The sequence below is a fragment of the Debaryomyces hansenii genome (assembly GCF_000006445.2).
Source record: "Debaryomyces hansenii CBS767 chromosome A complete sequence".
Classification (NCBI taxonomy): domain Eukaryota; kingdom Fungi; phylum Ascomycota; class Pichiomycetes; order Serinales; family Debaryomycetaceae; genus Debaryomyces; species Debaryomyces hansenii.
In genome coordinates this window covers 721,267-740,051 of record NC_006043.2, presented here as the reverse complement: position 1 = coordinate 740,051, position 18,785 = coordinate 721,267, and the positions used below count along the sequence as shown (strand labels likewise).

General features: G+C 37.4%; 6 protein-coding genes across 6 annotated transcripts; 4 read left to right on the top strand and 2 right to left on the bottom strand. All coding sequences in view use genetic code 12, as the record gives it.

Moving 5' to 3' along the window:
* Positions 1 to 39: 39 nt before the first annotated feature.
* DEHA2A08910g (DEHA2A08910p) lies at positions 40 to 2,151 on the bottom strand (the record flags this gene model as incomplete). Its single annotated transcript, XM_456717.1, has 1 exon — positions 40 to 2,151. The coding sequence occupies one exon, from the start codon at positions 2,149 to 2,151 to the stop codon at positions 40 to 42; it is 2,112 nt and encodes a 703-aa protein (XP_456717.2).
* A 468-nt stretch (positions 2,152 to 2,619) lies between these two features.
* DEHA2A08888g (DEHA2A08888p) lies at positions 2,620 to 3,987 on the bottom strand (the record flags this gene model as incomplete). Its single annotated transcript, XM_456716.1, has 1 exon — positions 2,620 to 3,987. The coding sequence occupies one exon, from the start codon at positions 3,985 to 3,987 to the stop codon at positions 2,620 to 2,622; it is 1,368 nt and encodes a 455-aa protein (XP_456716.2).
* A 221-nt stretch (positions 3,988 to 4,208) lies between these two features.
* On the top strand, positions 4,209 to 4,943 carry DEHA2A08866g (DEHA2A08866p; the record flags this gene model as incomplete). Its single annotated transcript, XM_456715.1, has 1 exon — positions 4,209 to 4,943. One exon carries the CDS (start codon positions 4,209 to 4,211, stop codon positions 4,941 to 4,943), a length of 735 nt encoding a protein of 244 aa, XP_456715.2.
* Positions 4,944 to 5,179: 236 nt separating this feature from the next.
* On the top strand, positions 5,180 to 9,430 carry DEHA2A08844g (DEHA2A08844p; the record flags this gene model as incomplete). Its single annotated transcript, XM_002769966.1, has 1 exon — positions 5,180 to 9,430. One exon carries the CDS (start codon positions 5,180 to 5,182, stop codon positions 9,428 to 9,430), a length of 4,251 nt encoding a protein of 1,416 aa, XP_002770012.1.
* Positions 9,431 to 9,732: 302 nt separating this feature from the next.
* Positions 9,733 to 12,810, top strand: DEHA2A08822g (DEHA2A08822p; the record flags this gene model as incomplete). Its single annotated transcript, XM_002769965.1, has 1 exon — positions 9,733 to 12,810. One exon carries the CDS (start codon positions 9,733 to 9,735, stop codon positions 12,808 to 12,810), a length of 3,078 nt encoding a protein of 1,025 aa, XP_002770011.1.
* A 2,522-nt stretch (positions 12,811 to 15,332) lies between these two features.
* On the top strand, positions 15,333 to 18,023 carry DEHA2A08800g (DEHA2A08800p; the record flags this gene model as incomplete). Its single annotated transcript, XM_456711.1, has 1 exon — positions 15,333 to 18,023. The coding sequence occupies one exon, from the start codon at positions 15,333 to 15,335 to the stop codon at positions 18,021 to 18,023; it is 2,691 nt and encodes an 896-aa protein (XP_456711.1).
* Positions 18,024 to 18,785: the final 762 nt, after the last annotated feature.

Genomic DNA, 18,785 nt, shown 5'->3' with positions numbered 1-18,785 from the left:
GATAGAAGAAAAAGACTTTTAACAAAGTATTAAAAAGAACTAAGCGTTTATTTCTTCGTTTTTTTGTGTATTTAATTCATCAGCATTGTCAGCCTTAGAATTATCGTCATGGCTATTCCTTGATTTGAGCGGTGATAAATCGCCCTTTTCGCTTTTCTCTTTTGCGTAACCATTACTTCCAAATACTCTCCTGTTCAAAGTAGGACTTAATTGATTATTCTGATCATTACCCTTTAACGGTGTTTGAGCATTTGGGGTGCTAAACTGAACAAAGTTCCAGAAGGCAGGTGATGATTGATTAGTATTAACACCATTTGCGACTCCTAATTTGTTACTTGAAGATTTCGAACCTCGCTCAGGAGTAAACGCTTCTAATGGTGCAATCTTTTTAGGACTCGTGAAACCTAAGGCAAGGTCTGAAGTATTTGTTGTTGGACCACTTGACACATTTTGAGCATTAGTATTTGTCGTATTTGATTCACTGGTTTGGTTATTTCCCGAAGTATTGTAAGAATTTGAATTATTTTCAGTGAGCTGATGCTGGTGATTATAAGAATTCAGGCGAGAATGGTGAGCTTGTGGAGCAGAGGTTCCCATAGAATGCGTAGATGGAGGAGGAGGCGGTAAATTAAATAAATGATTACCAGAAACCTTTGGTAGTTTTGGAGTTGTGGTATTAATATCAGACAATTGTCTTATTGGTGATGATAGTTCATTTTTATTTCCCGGTACCTGTTGAATCGATGGGGAGTCGTTCTGATTTTGGTGCATCATATGACTTCCATACATTAGCTGCGGTGGTGGTGGGTGCTGGTAACCATATGAACGTGGAGGAGGAACTCCAAAAGAGCCATTCTGAGGTTGCTGATTAGATATATAGGACAATGGATTGTGTTGCATCGGGTTTGATGGTGCTTGTTGGTATTGCATTGGCTGTCCCAATTTTGGTAAAGAACTATTTCTTTCGTGATTGAATCTCTGATCAAACGAATTACTTCTAGACGGATCATCTTTTGCATAGTATTTTTGGGATTCTGGTAAATTTTGATGAGTCGCAAGATGCAATTGTAACTGTCTTGACACAGATGAGCCTCTTCTTGCTTTCAGCAACGACCCACTTTGAATTTTAGTTAAAAAGTCCTCTTTGTATGATTCACTGATTTGCCACTTCATACCTTTACCCGGTTCATTAGGCCTTCTTGGAACTTTCTCAAATGCTTTGTTTAAAGACAAATTATGTCTAATAGAATTTTGCCAACCCGTTTTCGAATATTTATAGTATGCGTAATGAGAAGCTATCCAATTGTAGATTTCAGACAATGACATTACTCCATCATCATTAGACAAGATAGCTTGGGTGATCATAGTAGCGTAAGAATAAGGGGGTTTAATATCTTTTGCCTCTTCTTTAGATAAATCTTGATCCAAATTATTTTGCAATGATGTAGCAGATGCTGATGATGGAGATTGAGTCAATTGGGCTTTATCAAACATTTGGAAGCTTTTAATTTGGTTGGATGGATTGATAGGTATGGTGTGTTGCTGGGGAAAATCAGAAATTGATTTTCTCTTTGATTTATTTAAGTTGGCATTATACTTCGCTAAGCAAGTGCTAAGCATTTTTTGCAGTATATTTGGAGGAGAGTCTGGTAATATAAACATCATTTGGGTACCGCCAATATCCAAAATAGCTCCCGAATGTAACGGCGTAGAGTGGTTTTCTCCAAACGGCACCTTCTGACCATCCACCCTGGCACCATTTCTTCCCAAAACCTTCAACTCCCAATATCTCAAATCTAAGTTATAAGTAATCATGGCGTGTTGTCTCGAGACAACCTTTGCGGGTCCCAAATCAATGTCCACCAAGGGCTGCGAACTCCCCCCTGGGTTGTCAGTATTTCTGCCAATAGGTATCGACAACGACTTAACATAGTACGTCCAGTCCTGCCCGGCTATTTTTGCATACGCCTGCACCTCAGTAGCTAGATTCTTGTCGTTAGCATATGTCATAGCAACGTTAGTCTTCTCTACAGGGGTCTGCAACGTAGAAATCACCGCATTCACCACATCAAGCGGATCCTCAAAATTTGGCACCTCGCCGTCATTTAGATCGCCAAGCGTACGTTTCCTAGGTGTAGACGTGCCCGACATGTTCTTTGTTCGTGTTCGTAATTTTCACTTAGTCTATCCAATTAAATATGGTATGATCCACTTTTTCACTACTATCAATAAATGCAATGCCGCCAATCAATTATCAGAATCCTGGATACGAATATATGTTTATTTAGTGTTTTGGCCTCGTTTATATCCAACTATGGGGTAAACTGTTTTTTTCTATCCTTCTTTGTCAACAAGTGAACCCACAATTAAATGTTCCAAATATCACTATTTTTTCAACTTTTCCACACAAAATTCAATGAGTCAATTGACTTATATTGTAAGTACCTTCCAAATACCTTATCTTGAAAGATAGTCAACAGAATGTGTTATTTCACTAGAGAATTAATGAAATTGGTTTTTCGCCCGTTTAATTTTTCTGTTTGTTTACAAAACATTTTTTTGTTTTGACTTTATTCCGGTTACGACTAATATACAGGGAAACTATACACTATATAAATATCAAACAAAATCGCCAGGCTGTTGATCGTAGTCAATAGGGATGATAAAAGAATCCTGGGCCACATCAAAACCCCGGGCGTCAACTGTTTCTTTAGTGACTATGTCGACTATTAAGTCCTCTTCTTCCATTCGTCTTTTATTCAATATGTCCTCGTTAATATAATCGAACTCGTCCTCTTTTTCCTCATAGTCTATGTTTTCTTCTATTTCTACGAAATCGGGAGCGAGGGCACTCCACTTCTGGGGAAATTGGATCAGCCACAAGTAGATGGAGCCACTGTCCAAGCCGGTGGAGCCCACCGTACACCGGTGGTAGTTCCATTTGACGTCGATCAATTCTTCGTTACTCCCTTCCAAAATCTTGATGAGGGAGCCGAGAGACGTTTCCCACATGTATAGGTCCTGGGACGACTGGCCGAAGGTGGAGGCAATCAAGAATTCGGCGTTGTGGTTGAAGGTGACCAGGTTCCACTGTAAACGGTTGACGACGTCCTGGTATTTGTGCTCCACTTCGAACTCCCAGTGGTTGGGGTCGGTTATATTGATCATGTCGGGCAAGTTGATCTGGCGGATGATACGGTCGGACGAGTTTATGGCCAATTTTCTGCCGTTGGGCGACACCACCAAGTTTTTGATGTTGGAGTTTGCAATTTTGATCGAATGCACCAATTGCAAGGTTTCGGTCGAGATGATGTTGAGCCACCCCTTACTGGTGCCAGTAAAGATGTAGGTGCCGTCGCCTGGCGTGAAAGTAGTCACTAAAGTCATATGTTTGTCTTTCTTTTTCTTGCGGCTGGCCTTTTCTTCGTCGCTGTCATCTGCTTGGGCCGGTTGTTCTGCTCCTTCCTCCCGCTGTTGCAACGGCAAGGGCACCGTATTCAAGCGGTGCACCTTGATGTCAGATTCTATGCTCAAGTCCACGAAAACCGGCGAGTCCTCGTATAATGATGCCGTGATCAAAAAATGATTATTGGGATGTAGCATCGCCAGCCATATGGGCCCGTCGAACTTAACTCTTCGTATAATAGGCCCGTCTTCCAATTCGTCACCCTCGTCCCTGTTCACCCGATTCAAGTCCCACAAGTTGCAGCACCAATCTTGTGACGATGTTAACAAATACCTGCCGCAACCCGACCAACTGATTGACGAGACAGGTCTGGTATGTCCGCCATTCTCCAAATGCGCCACTATGCCTCCGTTACTCGTTAAATCGTAGATTACGATCGACCCATCGCTCAACCCAGACGCCAAATAATCACCTTTATGATTGAATTGTATTACCACTGAATGTCCATATTGCAATGTATGTGTAAGGTTCTCTGGATACTCCTTAGCTACGGCGAATGGATCTTGTAATGACAAATTCATTACCTTATCGCTTGGATATGAAATTTAGCTTCTTTTATAGACTAAATTATATAAATTTCGTTTTAACGCGCCATGAAGATAGTTAAACTAATAACAGATTAACCAAAAGATAAGTTTATTAGTAAATCACAAACGTAATTGTTGGTTATATTGTCGCCGAAGTAATTGATGTCTAATACGATATAGCATATTCAGTGGCTAGAGTGTTTAGGAGTACGGTCATGGTACACTTTCAATCTTTAAACAGATCACACGTATTCTTAGTAGGAATTTTATTACTAATTCAGTTCTCTTTTCCCATTCAGGGGTTACTTCATTTTTATACCGATGCTGGAGCAAGAAGATGCTTCTACAAAGAGCTTCCCCAGGGAACGTTGCTAATAGGACGATACAAGTTGGAGATTTTTGATGAGGATGCACACGAGTTTTACTCACCTTTGGATAAATTGAACACGGGGATTCTAATTGATGTTGAAGAGAAATTTGATACAGATCATCGGGTGGTGCATCAGAAGGGGTCGCCCAGGGGCCAATTCACGTTCAGTGCGTTGGAATCGGGCGAACATAGAATTTGCTTCACACCAAAGAGCTTTTATAAAAGACGATGGCTTGATGGCGGCGGAAATGACGTGGATGCGTTGAAGGACCTGAGATTCAAAAAGTCTAGGATTATGGTTGATTTTCTGATCCGAGATGGAGAAATCTTCGATACGAAACACTCCATCAAGGTCAATACATTGACAGAACAAGTTAATAGCATAAATGACAAACTCACCGATATTAAGAGAGAACAAGAATTCATACGAGAGAAGGAAGAGCTGTTTAGGGACCAATCTGAGCGCACATGTGAACGTGTTATAAGATGGCTGATAGTCCAGATTGGTGCTTTGGTAATCACTTGTGTGTATCAAATGATTGCGTTACTGAGTTTTTTTGTTAAAGAAAAAGTTTCGTGATGGTTGTCATCCAATCTTGCTAACAAGTTTCTACTTCCACCAAACTTGGTCTTATATACATAGATTTTATCCTTAGAAGTTCATAGTATTACATTCATTTTTTGCATCAAACTCTTTGATAAGGAGATCATTTTATATGCAAAATGCGTCCCATCGATTTATAGTGAGTACAGATTCTGGCTAATAAACATAGTAAACTTGAATATATGTGAATAGTAGAGGAAAAAAATATCGTAATGGGATCGATAAGTGATGAGCAAGCAGATGACAATACATCTCAATCACCGCCAAATCTTGGAGTACCGGCTACTTCTAGGAAGAACATACTATCACCTAGTATAAGTGTTGATTCTACTATATCAAATGGTTCAACACCAATCAGAAAGCATAGATTTGATGACAGAGCGCAGACCTGGATAAGTTTGGCATTAAGATCACACAAGCATGAATTCTCGAGGGACCTGTCTCCATTTGATTTAACGAATTCAATTATATCGGACGATTCACAAGACATGCTCAAATTAACAGAGACACCTAAAATTACAGAAATAATCAATTCACCTAGTTTTAGAGCTACATATGGATTGGTTGAGTGCATAGAGCCGTCGAATATTTATATTGCTGTTGGAACAGAAAAGGGGTTTATCGTGGGGTTTAACTACCACCAAGGGGTGGAGTATATATTGACTACAGAGGAGGAACGGAAGGATAATAAGGAACAATTTGAAGGAGGATCCGTGAGCGCAATTTCGTTTTCATCTGATTCTCTGTATTTAGTGGCCGGTTATTCTCGTGGGGCAATCATTACCTGGAACTTGTCATCAACATCTACTACGTCTGCTGGCTGCATTAAGCCTTATTATATTATAGAGCCCACTACTTTGGAAAACAGATTCACACGAAATGTTCAAGGCCATTTGCATAATAATCGAATAAATAGTGTTTGCTTTATTGGCTCTCTGCGTTCTCAGTTAATTTCTTCTGATGTTTCTGGATTAGTGTTTTACCATCATGGCTTCAAAAAGTTCATGAAGAAGTATTTTCAAACGCAAAAGATTCTTGGGAGAAATGATGCCAATATCGTTGACAATGGTGGAAGATATATCATATATGGTTGCGAAATGCTTCCTTTGGGATCTGCTCATCAAATAACCGATTACTTGGGGTTGATTGCTGTAATGACTGGGAATGTTTTGGCAATAGTATCTGTATTATCATTAAATAATCCAAGTATGATTAATATGAGAGTACATTTTAAGATAGGGAGAACAAAACATTCCAATAAAACAGGCACACTGGAAGGATGTTTAAGTTGGTATCCATGTATGAAAAATGAAAACAATAAACTACAAAATGCTAAGTTAGCATATGCTTGGAATAACATTGTAACGATTTTGGAAGTAGATAATAATTCGCTTCCAGAAAATTTAATCCACATAATTGCCGATTTGAAGGACAAAGATAAAGCAATTCCCGTTTTACCAATTCAAAAAACATGCAAGTGGATATCGTCTAATAAATCGAATTCAATTGTTTCTCTTAAATGGATTTCTAATAACATCTTGTTTGCTTACATCCAAGAACCTTTGAATTCTGAATTGACTTTAACCGCATTGCATTATACATTTGACAAAGGAAAAAGACGTTTAGTGCGTGTTGGTCAGAATAGTTTAAGAGGATTACAAATAGCATCCAGCAAGGTCTCGATCGAATCAAATAATAGGGATACACACTCTACAAGGAAACAAAATTGCATCAACTTATTCAATAATTCTATAAAAGCATTTAAGAATAGATTGTTGGTATTGGTGGATGATGATACCAATAAGAAATTATTTATCGGACGACTGATAAGCTGGGCTGATAAACTACTTGGTTTATTAGCGCTGCGAGAGTATTCAAAAGCACTTTCAACTGCGAATGACTTTTATAATTCCAAGAATAATGGTCAACTTGTTTTGGCTGATTTACCAGAGAACCAGGAGTTAAGACGCGAGATGTTGAAGCCATATTTGGTGAATATTATGAAAGAGTCGATTAATAATATATTTGGTGCTGAAGGTTCTGATTATGGATTTCATCTCGCAACTTATTTGGATATTGTTTCTTATCTATATAAGTACGACGAGAGTCTATCTGATGAATTGTACTTTATTTTGGAGACAGTTTTTGAGGTACTAAACAACCAGTTTTTATTTTTTGATACAATTGAATCTTACATCTTATCTGGAAAAATAATGACATTACCACCATTAATTTTAAAAAAGTTGATTGAATATTATACACTAAACGAGAAAGGTGAATTGCTCACAGAGATGATATGCATATTGGACGTGAAAACATTGGATATTGATTTAGCGATCCAATTATGCAAAAAATATAAATTACGGGACTGCCTAATATACATATGGAATTTTATATTAGGCGATTACGCAACTCCATTTGCTGACTTCATTAAAGATATATGTAACTTAGATGTTGATGTCGATAATGATAATGAAGACTGCTTAAAAGTGTTTTCTTATATGTCGTATATTTTGACAGGAAGACAATACCCAACTGAGAAATTTATAGATGTCTCTCAAGAGAATCCAGCCAAAAAGAGTATTTATAAACTTTTATTCAGTGCTACACTGATAAGATATCCAAATGATGATTCGGATATCTTAGTTGCTGGTAGTGAAGAGACGATTTTTCCATATCTATATTCCTTATTGCAATTTAATTCTTTCGAAACGCTTTCCACCATAAATGAGTTTTTTGAGGACTCTATTTTAAATGATGATAACAATTCACATCTAACTAGACAGTACATCATTGAAGCGTTGTTTGATATTTACGAAGTGAATGAAACCACTTTCACTGATTTTGATCGCTGCCAACTAGCAATCTTTGTGGCTAGAAATTATCCAAAATATTCCCAATTTATAAGGCTATCCGAGTCCGTATTGAGTAGCATTATTGATGATTTATGCACAGTTACCAACCAGGATATAAAATATGATTGTGAACTAGCATTGCAAAGTTTGTTGCCTTTATATGAACCCGATGGAGAATTATTTCTATTGGACAAACTTAAATCGGCTAGATTCTACAGTGTTTTAATCAGTATCTATAGGTCAAAAGGTAAGTACTCCAATGTCTTGAAAACATGGTTGGAAAAATCTCAACAGGAGTCAACGGAAAATGATACATTAAGTGGAATTCTTGAAGAAGCGTTCATATATACTAAGTCTCATGCAGATAAAATAGATCTTGTCACCTTTATTAAAAGAAATTTTCAACAGATCTTGATCGTTAATATTCCAGATTTTGTTACTTTGATAAACAAATATTATCCTTCATTGCATTCAGAGGCACTAACGATTAATAGTGATCAATACTTTTATGAATACATGTACGTCTTACTAGACATTGTCGATTTGAAGTCTATCAATATCGAAAACATGCCCCAAATAGTTGGAAGATATATGAAAGTTCTATGTGACTACAATCCAAGCAAATTATATTCATTTGTCGAAACAGCTAATTTAATATTGGCTAGAGATACAAATGAATTTGAACTGGTTAAAAAAACCTTTCAGCAAAAAGGTCTCATAGAGCTGTTGACAATTCTATTGATCTCGCAGCTGAAATACGAAGAGTCATTAAACGTGCTACTCCAAAGCATGGATCGTCTTATAGATTCCGCCATTTCTAACCAAAAAAAGGAAGATCTATTGTCCAAGTTTGCAAATTGTTTGGGAAGAGCTATGGATATCTGTGAAATTGAAGACACATACGTTGAACATGATGGCGATATGTACCTCAATGAAAGATTGTGGCTAACGTTAATAGAAAATTGCGTCAAGATGTCCAATATTGCGGCTACTAAAAGATTAAAATCTAAAAATAATGAATACCAAAATGTGTCCGAGTTCTTAGACAGATGTATACATGACTGTTTCAAGAGAATAAGTGAATCCAAGCTTAATCCAAATGTAAGTGAGAACGAGAAGAAAGAAAAATCGTTCCTCGTTATCTTCAATCGATTTTTGGAAAATTCTACCAAGGACTCTAAAATGACTACCATATCCAATATACGGGATATATTAAGGGAAGTGTTCATATCATATTCGTATGAAAACGAAATATTGCTGATTTCCTTGAAAATGTTGAATGAGAGTATTGGTGAAAGTTTAGATTTGATTAAACTAGATAACCTAAAGGCTTGGACAATCAAGTCCAAATGGTGTACTTCGTGTGGTAAAACAATGTGGGGTCCTGATGTTCCCAAGGAGCATTTTATGGCTTGGGAGGATCGCCAGCGAGAAGCATTGATTCTAGCCCAGGGGCTTGGGAACACTGTGATTGGTGCGCCATTTAACGATAAAAAATACCATAATTGTGAATTAATCTTTTTCAAGTGTAATCATGGATACCACATGTCATGCTTGGAAAACTTAGGTAGCAAGAGATCAAAGTCTTGCGTTCTTTGTCTACAATAAATACGTTCATAGTAAGCTATTTTTAATTTCCTGAAAATTGCGACACTTTCTAAATTCGCCTAAATAGGATATTATGTAAACAAATAGAACGTTTTTCATTGTATGAAGAGTCAAATTGGAAAACTAATTGGCCTACTTTCCGTAAAAGGCTTATACTTATTGGTCTTTTCTACAAGGATAACATTCTGGTTTAAGGTCCTATCTACTTTAATTTTTAGTATATTTCAAGGCTTTTAATTTTTCTCTTTTCAAGTTTTTGATAGAATCTGAACGGTTTGTGATAAAAGAGATATTTATATAAAATGAGTGGTACCAACAAAGCCGACATTAGCGATGATGACGATTTATTTGGTGATAACGAAGTAAGAAGATCATCGTTTGAACAAGGAGATGATGAGGAGCAGCTCGTTCCCAATCCATTCTACTACGATCAATTTCAGCCTCATCAGCAATACTCAGTGCCTCAGTTACAAAGTGGAAATTTACAATTAATGCAACCGTCAATGCACGGCCATCAGCATCAAGGTAGTGCTAGTACGTTTGTTGATGAAAATAATGATTACTCCATTGAAAAGCTAGGAAGCGAGGCATCACTTAGTACTACAAGTACTTTTCCCAATAGATCGAAGACAGTTGCATTTAGGGAATCGGAGCCAGAATACCCTCCAACTGCATACAGCCCTGGTAAGACTATGAACCACTATGCTGAGCCTCTTCATTATGATATGGAAAGAGTAGATACATATGATTTTGATAATCCCTCGATGGCTTTGAGACCATATTCTCAGGTGCTAACTTTTACGGGTGATGATTATATGATAAATCCACTTGAAGATGCTGATGATGATGAAGACCTCGATCCATTTGGAGATGATGAATCATTATTTCTGGAGACTGGAGAAGAAATTATTAGGAGAGGAACCACCATCAAAAGATCGAACACAACTATAAGCAGAAGAGATACATTGAAAAGGAAAAACTCAATGGCAACTGGATTATCTTTGGTTGACGAAGAAGATGACTTCAAGCCCAGATTAAATTATACAAAGACTATTAAAAAAGCCAAATTAGTTAATGGGAATTATGTAATTGATGCTCCAGCCCCCAAATCCTTGTTGGATACATATGGCAGAAAAATCACTGACAGTGGGAGAGAAATGTCATTCATGAGATACACAGCTGTAACATGCGGACCATCCAACTTCATGAAATACAAATATAACATAAGACAAGCATTATACACTCCTCCTCGTGAGACCGAAATAATGGTTTGTATTACCATGTACAACGAAGATGAAATTTTATTAGCACGAACTCTTAAGGGTATATTTGACAACATCAAGAATTTAACTAACAGGAATGATTCAAAATGGGGTGAAGATTCATGGAAGAAGATTGTTGTATGTATTATCAGTGATGGTAGAGTTGATTTGAACAAAAGATCTCAAGAACTTTTGACTGCATTAGGATTATACCAAGATGGATATGCGAAATCTAAGATTAATGATAAATCAGTCAAGTCCCACATTTATGAATATACATCAACTGTTGGTATTGAAACTATTAATGATAAGATTCATTTTTGCACCAATTCCAGCCCGGTTCAATTCTTGTTCTGTTTGAAAGAGAAAAATACAAGAAAAATTAACTCGCATAGATGGTGTTTTCAATCTTTCGCACCTATCCTCAAACCAAAGGTTATTATGTTATTGGATTGTGGTACGAAGCCATCAAAGGACGCATTTTATCATTTGTGGAAATCATTCAACGATCCTAATGTTGCAGGTGCATGTGGTGAAATGAGAGCAGCATTGGGTCCAAATAGAAAATACTTGGCCAACCCTCTTGTTGCTGCGCAGAATTTCGAATATAAAATCTCAAACGTATTGGATAAACCTATGGAATCTGTGTTTGGCTTTATCTCTGTCTTACCAGGTGCGTTCTCAGCTTATAGATATGAAGCATTATTGAATGTTGATGGTGAAGGTCCTCTTGAAAAATATTTCAAAGGTGAATTTTTGCACCAAGAAACTCAAGTTATAGAAGATGAAGAAGATGATGAAAAGACATTGAAAGAAAAAAATTTCCAAGAAGCAGGCATTTTTACTTCGAATATGTATTTAGCCGAAGATAGAATTTTGTGTTTTGAATTAGTAGCTAAGAAGAACCATAACTATGTTTTGAGATATGTGAATGAAGCAAAAGCTGAAACAGATGTTCCAGAGGTGATTGATGAATTTGTGTTGCAAAGAAGAAGATGGCTTAACGGATCTTTATTTGCAGCTGCTTATGCTGTTTTCCACTGGACAAAAATATGGAAATCTAATCACTCATTATTAAGAAAATTGTTCTTGCAATTAGAATTTTATTATCAGTTGATTACATTGTTAGTGTCATGGTTTTCAATTGCATCGTTTTTCCTAGTTTTTAGGATTTTAACTGCTAACTTAGGAGCTAAAGATATGAACTTCGACGTAGGAAAATATTTGGCTGTTATATTTCTATGGTTCTATGTTGGGTCTGTTGTTTGTACATTTGTTTTGTCTTTTGGTAATACCCCAAGAGGTACGAGGAAGTTTTATCTTGTAATTGCTTGCATATTTGCCGTCTTAATGGTATATATGTTGTTTGCTGCAATTTTCCTTGCCGTTCACACAGTCCAGGCAGCATTGAAGAGTCATAAAGATGATTTCACAGTATCTTTGTTATTTACTGACACAAAATTTAGAGATTTAATTGTCTCTGTTGTTTCAACGTATGCTTTATATTTTGTGGCATCATTGATGTATGGTGAACCAAGTTTCATGGTTACTTCATTTTTGCAGTACCTTTTGCTTTCGCCAAGCTACATCAACATCTTGAATATCTATTCATTCTGTAATATCCACGATGTTTCATGGGGTACTAAGGGAAGTGTACAAGCTAGAGATTTAGGAAGCGCTAAATCTGCGGATAACGATAAAGAGAATATAGTCACTATCGTTCCTGGCGTGAGTGAAGAATTAAATGAGACATATTTGAACACATTAGAAAGTTTAAGAACATTACCTCCGCCCCCACTCGAAGTGAACAACAAAAAACGAAAGGACGATTCATATTATGCATTTATCAGAACCGTTACCGTTTTAGTCTGGATGCTTACTAACGCGATTTTAATCGCAATTGTCTTAGAAGCAGGTGGAGTAGACACATTAACTAGTAGCGATTCTACGTCAATTAGTGGTAACTCAGAAATCTTTTTAACAATCATCTTATGGATTGTTGCCGGATTAGCAGCATTTAGATTCATCGGAAGTTCGGTTTATTTGATCTTGAAAGTGTTTAGACCTCTTAAGTGGAGAATAAGGGCAAGGAAAGCTGCTAGAACACAAAATTACTAATGTATACTTAAATATTTATTATGTTGATATGGTGAAATAATTGCTATATCCAAAATTATTCGATAATTGTATATTTCATTCAAATTTCGCAATTTTTTAAAGCCGCACATAGTACATCATAAACATACATCAATTAACATCTACAAAGCTTTACCTATCTTATTTCATTTCATTTCTACTGGACATGATCAATTATCAACAGCAATACATGAACGAATAATAAGTAATGCATAACTGGAGAACTTTAAATACGAAAGAACCTTTTCCTGAGAAACCTTAAATCAAATGCAGGATGATATTCTTCTATCGAAGGACTAGTATTAACAATTTAATCTATTTGAAATCGAGTTTAACATTCATTGGTCGCAACTACAAACTGAGCCACACAAATTGAAATTTAAATTTGTATTTAACTTTCCAATTACCTTTGTTTCTGCGTTAACTGTTGGTTATAGCAAAACATATCAATTGATTAACCTATATAATAATCACACTTATTTTATCTCTACAGAAGTCATCTCTACAACAAGTGGTCTTTTAAAGCTATACAATAGAATGAAAGCCCGTCAGAAACTTATATAAGTATTAGTCTTCAGAAGGTAACAATTATGAGGCTAACAAGCAACGGTTTTAGCTAGCCCTTTGTTGTAGTGGATTATATGCGCATTCTATTAATATACTGAAACGAGTAAAATGAACAATAGACGGCAGCGCTCATTCAAAATTATGTAATTAATTGCCATACCTATAACTGCAATTTGCATTGACAGTGGTGCTTCAGGAACATATGCCTTTCCAAATGTTGAATCTATCGGCTTATGGTAACGCCGACGTTCTCTATTTCAGCGTTGCTCGCCGACTTCTTTTCAACGGTTATATAGTTATGCTGTCCGTGTACGTTCCATCGGCTATCGGAGTGAAATCGCCGAGTATGCTAATATCCGCACACAGAAGCAACTTGCAGTGCTTTTGGGCATTAAGAATTGCCGATACTCCAATTTATGGCGTGCCAATGATATATCTGTTTACACATTCTCGATAACCAATCATTTCTCTAGTAATTTGGCCAAGAAGTGTTCATAGGAGTATCTTGAAAAATGCCTTCAGGTGCCCCTCAGCGAGAAATTTTCCTACACAGTACCGTAAATGCCCATAAAAAGTTTCGCAAAAGCAATCTCCAATAACGTCTCAAATTTCTCCAACTCCTCTACGTCATAAACCCTTATAATTTGCCCTATACCGTCTAATCGCCTCTTATCCTGCCAGAGTACGTCTTTATTTGTTTATAACCGTAATTACAAATCTAATTTCCGCCGTGGATCCACACCTGCAGAATAATCGACCAATCGGTGGGGCATTATACTTTCCTCTACGCTCACACGGACAAGTTGAGCGCCGATAGGATTTTTGACAGATAATAGAAAAGTAGTGGGTGCGTCCAAATGACGCACCGACCAATAACAGCCCATGGGGATGGAATCACTGGTAGCTAACCGACCCTTACCCGACTTCCAGCCCATCGCTCCACCAGCAAAATGCCGCCATTACCGCACCCTCGCTTAGCGCACAAGTACCTACATCTGCGGCTCTAACATATCCCTCGCTCACACTCCGTTTTGCATACTTACTCGTCACCCGCTCCACCGTTGTCATATTACTTCATCTTTCATCTACATTCCTCTGTGGATCTACGTAGGTAGAGCTAGATTAGAACCGGACTCCACCTACATCCACACGTTTTCATTGCGTAGTCTGAACATTAGCCGTTAGCCGGCCACTTGGGTATTCTTGTTCCTACCAGGCTCTACTAGTAACCGCGCACATTACAACAGCCTACCACCAGCGACGCACTATACGCCAACTCAGCACTCACCAGCCCTTTGAAGCACCCGTTCTTTCCACCACTTCTACCACTTTCACCGCTACCAGCACTTATTGCCGGAACAATCGGTCCCTCCGGGTATCCCACTAGGCCAGGGGCCTATACCTAATCTGTAACCCTAATCCAGCCATAACTCTTTTAGTCCATCGTGGATTCTAAGCGGACTGCAGCCGATATTATCATTTGGTCCAATCCGGCACCTCCCTGGCCTATCCGGACAATATCATCGGCAACAGATGTCGGGCTCCTAACCATTCTCACCGGCATTTTCTTCTATTTGGCAGTTCGTAAACATTATCCAGGTCAATTCAAAAGAAATAAAACTTTTTTTACGGTTCACACACACTTCTCCATTTGTTAGTGTTTTGGTTTCTGATTTAAAATTCCCTCAAAAAATTTTTCTCGCACTATCTATGCGTCTAATCCAGAAGTGGACGAAAGCCCAATCCAGCCGTATATAAATAAGTATCAAAATCCTCAAGATGCTATAATATATCCTCTTTTCCTTTTTTTGAGTCTATTAGGTTATACTTTTCTACGTTTTTATTATTTTATTTACGCTATCTCAAATTAAGTAATTTAATTGTGTTTTTAGCTTTGTTTTGGTTTAAATAAAATTTTTAATTAGATAAAAACGAATATGAGTGGTACTGAACCAACTAACGAAAAGGTCGACAAGATTGTGTCTGACGATGAAGAAGAAGATATTGATCAATTGATCATGGACTTGCAATCTCATAAAGGTCTTGATGATGAAGATGACGATGAAGCAGTTGACGACAGCTCTTTCAAGGCTGTTCCAGAGGAATTATTGAAAACCGACCCAACTACCGGTTTGACTGCCGATGAAGTTACCAAGAGAAGAAAGAAGTACGGTTTGAACCAAATGTCTGAAGACAAAGAAAACTTGGTTTTGAAGTTCGTTATGTTCTTTGTTGGTCCAATTCAATTCGTTATGGAAGCCGCTGCTATTTTAGCCGCTGGTTTAGAAGATTGGATTGATTTCGGTGTTATCTGTGCTTTGTTATTATTGAACGCTTTCGTTGGTTTCGTACAAGAATACCAAGCTGGTTCTATTGTCGATGAATTGAAGAAGACTTTAGCTAACTTTGCTTTCGTTATCCGTGACGGTTCTTTAATCGAAATTGCTGCAAGTGAAATTGTTCCAGGTGATATTTTACAATTGGAAGACGGTACCGTTATTCCAGCTGATGGTAGAGTTGTTTCTGAAGACTGTCATTTACAAATTGATCAATCTGCTATTACTGGTGAATCTTTAGCTGTTGAAAAGAGATTTGGTGATGCCACTTACTCTTCTTCTACTGTTAAGACTGGTGAAGCTTTCATGATTGTTACTGCTACTGCTGATTCTACCTTCACTGGTAGAGCTGCTGCTTTAGTCAACAAGGCCGGTGCTAGTGGTGGTCACTTCACTGAAGTCTTGAACTCCATTGGTACCTTATTATTGGTTTTAGTCATTGTTACTTTGTTACCTATCTGGGTTGCTTGTTTCTACCGTACTGTTAGAATTGTTCCAATTTTAAGATACACTTTAGCTATTCTTATTGTCGGTGTCCCAGTTGGTTTACCAGCTGTTGTTACCACTACCATGGCTGTCGGTGCTGCTTACTTAGCTAAGAAGCAAGCTATTGTTCAAAAATTGTCTGCTATTGAATCCTTAGCCGGTGTCGAAATCTTATGTTCCGATAAGACCGGTACTTTAACCAAGAACAAGTTATCTTTACACGAGCCATACACTGTCGAAGGTGTTGAAGCCGACGACTTAATGTTGACCGGTTGTTTAGCTGCTTCTAGAAAGAAGAAGGGTTTAGATGCTATTGATAAGGCTTTCTTAAAATCTTTAATTGACTACCCAAGGGCCAAGGCTGCTTTAACCAAGTACAAGCTTATTGAATTCCAACCTTTCGATCCTGTCTCAAAGAAGGTCACCTCTATTGTCGAATCACCAGAAGGTGAAAGAATTATCTGTGTTAAGGGTTCTCCATTATTCGTTTTAAAAACTGTTGAAGATGATCACCCAATCCCAGAAGATGTCCACGAAAACTATCAAAACACTGTTACTGAATTTGCTTCTAGAGGTTTCAGATCTTTAGGTGTTGCTAGAAAGAGAGGTGAAGGTCACTGGGAAATCTTAGGTATTATGCCAGTTATGGATCCTCCAAGAGATGATACTGCTCAAACTATTAACGAAGCTAGAAGATTAGGTTTAAGAGTTAAGATGTTAACTGGTGATGCCGTTGGTATTGCTAAGGAAACTTGTCGTCAATTAGGTTTAGGTACTAACATTTATGATGCTGACAGATTAGGTTTATCCGGTGGTGGTGACATGGCCGGTTCTGAAATTGCTGATTTCGTTGAAAACGCTGATGGTTTCGCTGAAGTTTTCCCACAACACAAGTACAATGCCGTTGAAATTTTACAATCAAGAGGTTACTTAGTTGCCATGACTGGTGATGGTGTTAACGATGCCCCATCTTTGAAGAAGGCTGATACTGGTATTGCCGTCGAAGGTGCTACTGATGCTGCCAGATCCGCTGCTGATATTGTTTTCTTAGCCCCAGGTTTATCTGCTATTATTGATGCTTTAAAGACCTCCAGACAAATTTTCCACAGAATGTACGCTTATGTTGTCTACCGTATTGCTTTATCTTTACACTTGGAAATTTTCTTAGGTTTATGGATTGTTATCTTGAACCAATCCTTATCTATTGATTTAATTGTCTTTATTGCTCTTTTCGCTGATGTTGCTACTTTAGCCATTGCTTATGATAATGCTCCATATGACCCAATGCCAGTTAAGTGGAACACTCCAAGATTATGGGGTATGTCTATTGTCTTAGGTATAATCTTAGCTATCGGTACTTGGATTACTTTAACCACCATGTTCATGAAGAAGGGTGGTATTGTCCAAAACTTCGGTGGTCTTGATGGTATCTTATTCTTGCAAATTTCCTTGACTGAAAACTGGTTAATTTTCATTACCAGAGCTCAAGGTCCATTCTGGTCATCCATCCCATCCTGGCAATTAGGTGGTGCTATCCTTATTGTGGATATCATCGCCACCTGTTTCACCTTATTCGGATGGTGGTCTCAAAACTGGACTGATATTGTTACTGTTGTCAGAACCTGGATCTTCTCCTTCGGTGTCTTCTGTGTCATGGGTGGTTTATACTACTTAATGTCCGGCTCCGAAGCATTTGACAACATCTGTAACGGTAGACCAGCCAAACCACACAAGGACAACAGATCTGTCGAAGATTTCTTAATGTCCATGCAAAGAGTCTCTACTCAACACGAAAAGTCTACTTAGATTTATTAACTATTGTGTTCCCCTTTTTGTTATTCGGTGGTAATTCATTCCCGTGTCTTACAGTTTGAATGCAAATTGCACTCCATGTTAATTCCTCATTCGTTAGTACTGACAAGATTATTTTTATACTCGCTTTTTTTCCCGAACATTTTTATTTTGATTCCCTTATTCCCGTCATATTTTTAAGTTAATTTTAATTTTTTCGTATTATAGTTAAATAATAGATAATAATATTTAAAAAAAACAAATTTGTAGACTGCATTAGTATTGAAAAATTATAAGTGAGTAACATTCTGGTGAGAGTGAGGTTTAGAGTCCATGCTCTGATTGGAATTACTTTTTTGCACTTTATAAGTACTACATTAATCAGTTTTATAGACTTTATCTCTTAGCTGTTGTATACAAGGTAGAATCATTTACCAACTAACGTTGAACACGTCAATTAATTTAATTCGAAGTACGTGTTGGATCGTATCGGTTACGAGCGCTCGGCATTTTTACAAATTTTCAACAAAAAATTTAACCACAAAAAGTCAGTTAGTACCCAGATCAAATTAGGTGCTGAAGAAATTGACAAATCCTCTTTTAAATTTTTAAGTATATTTTGAGGTTTATTTTCATAACTGAAGTCAAGGAGAGAAGTAATAACCTTTCACATTTTTGCATACTTTTCGGCTTGTCTTATACTTGGCATAATACGTTGATTAGAGATCATTTTGACCTAGTGTGACTTCATCGAGAAGATATTGAAATATTTTCAGG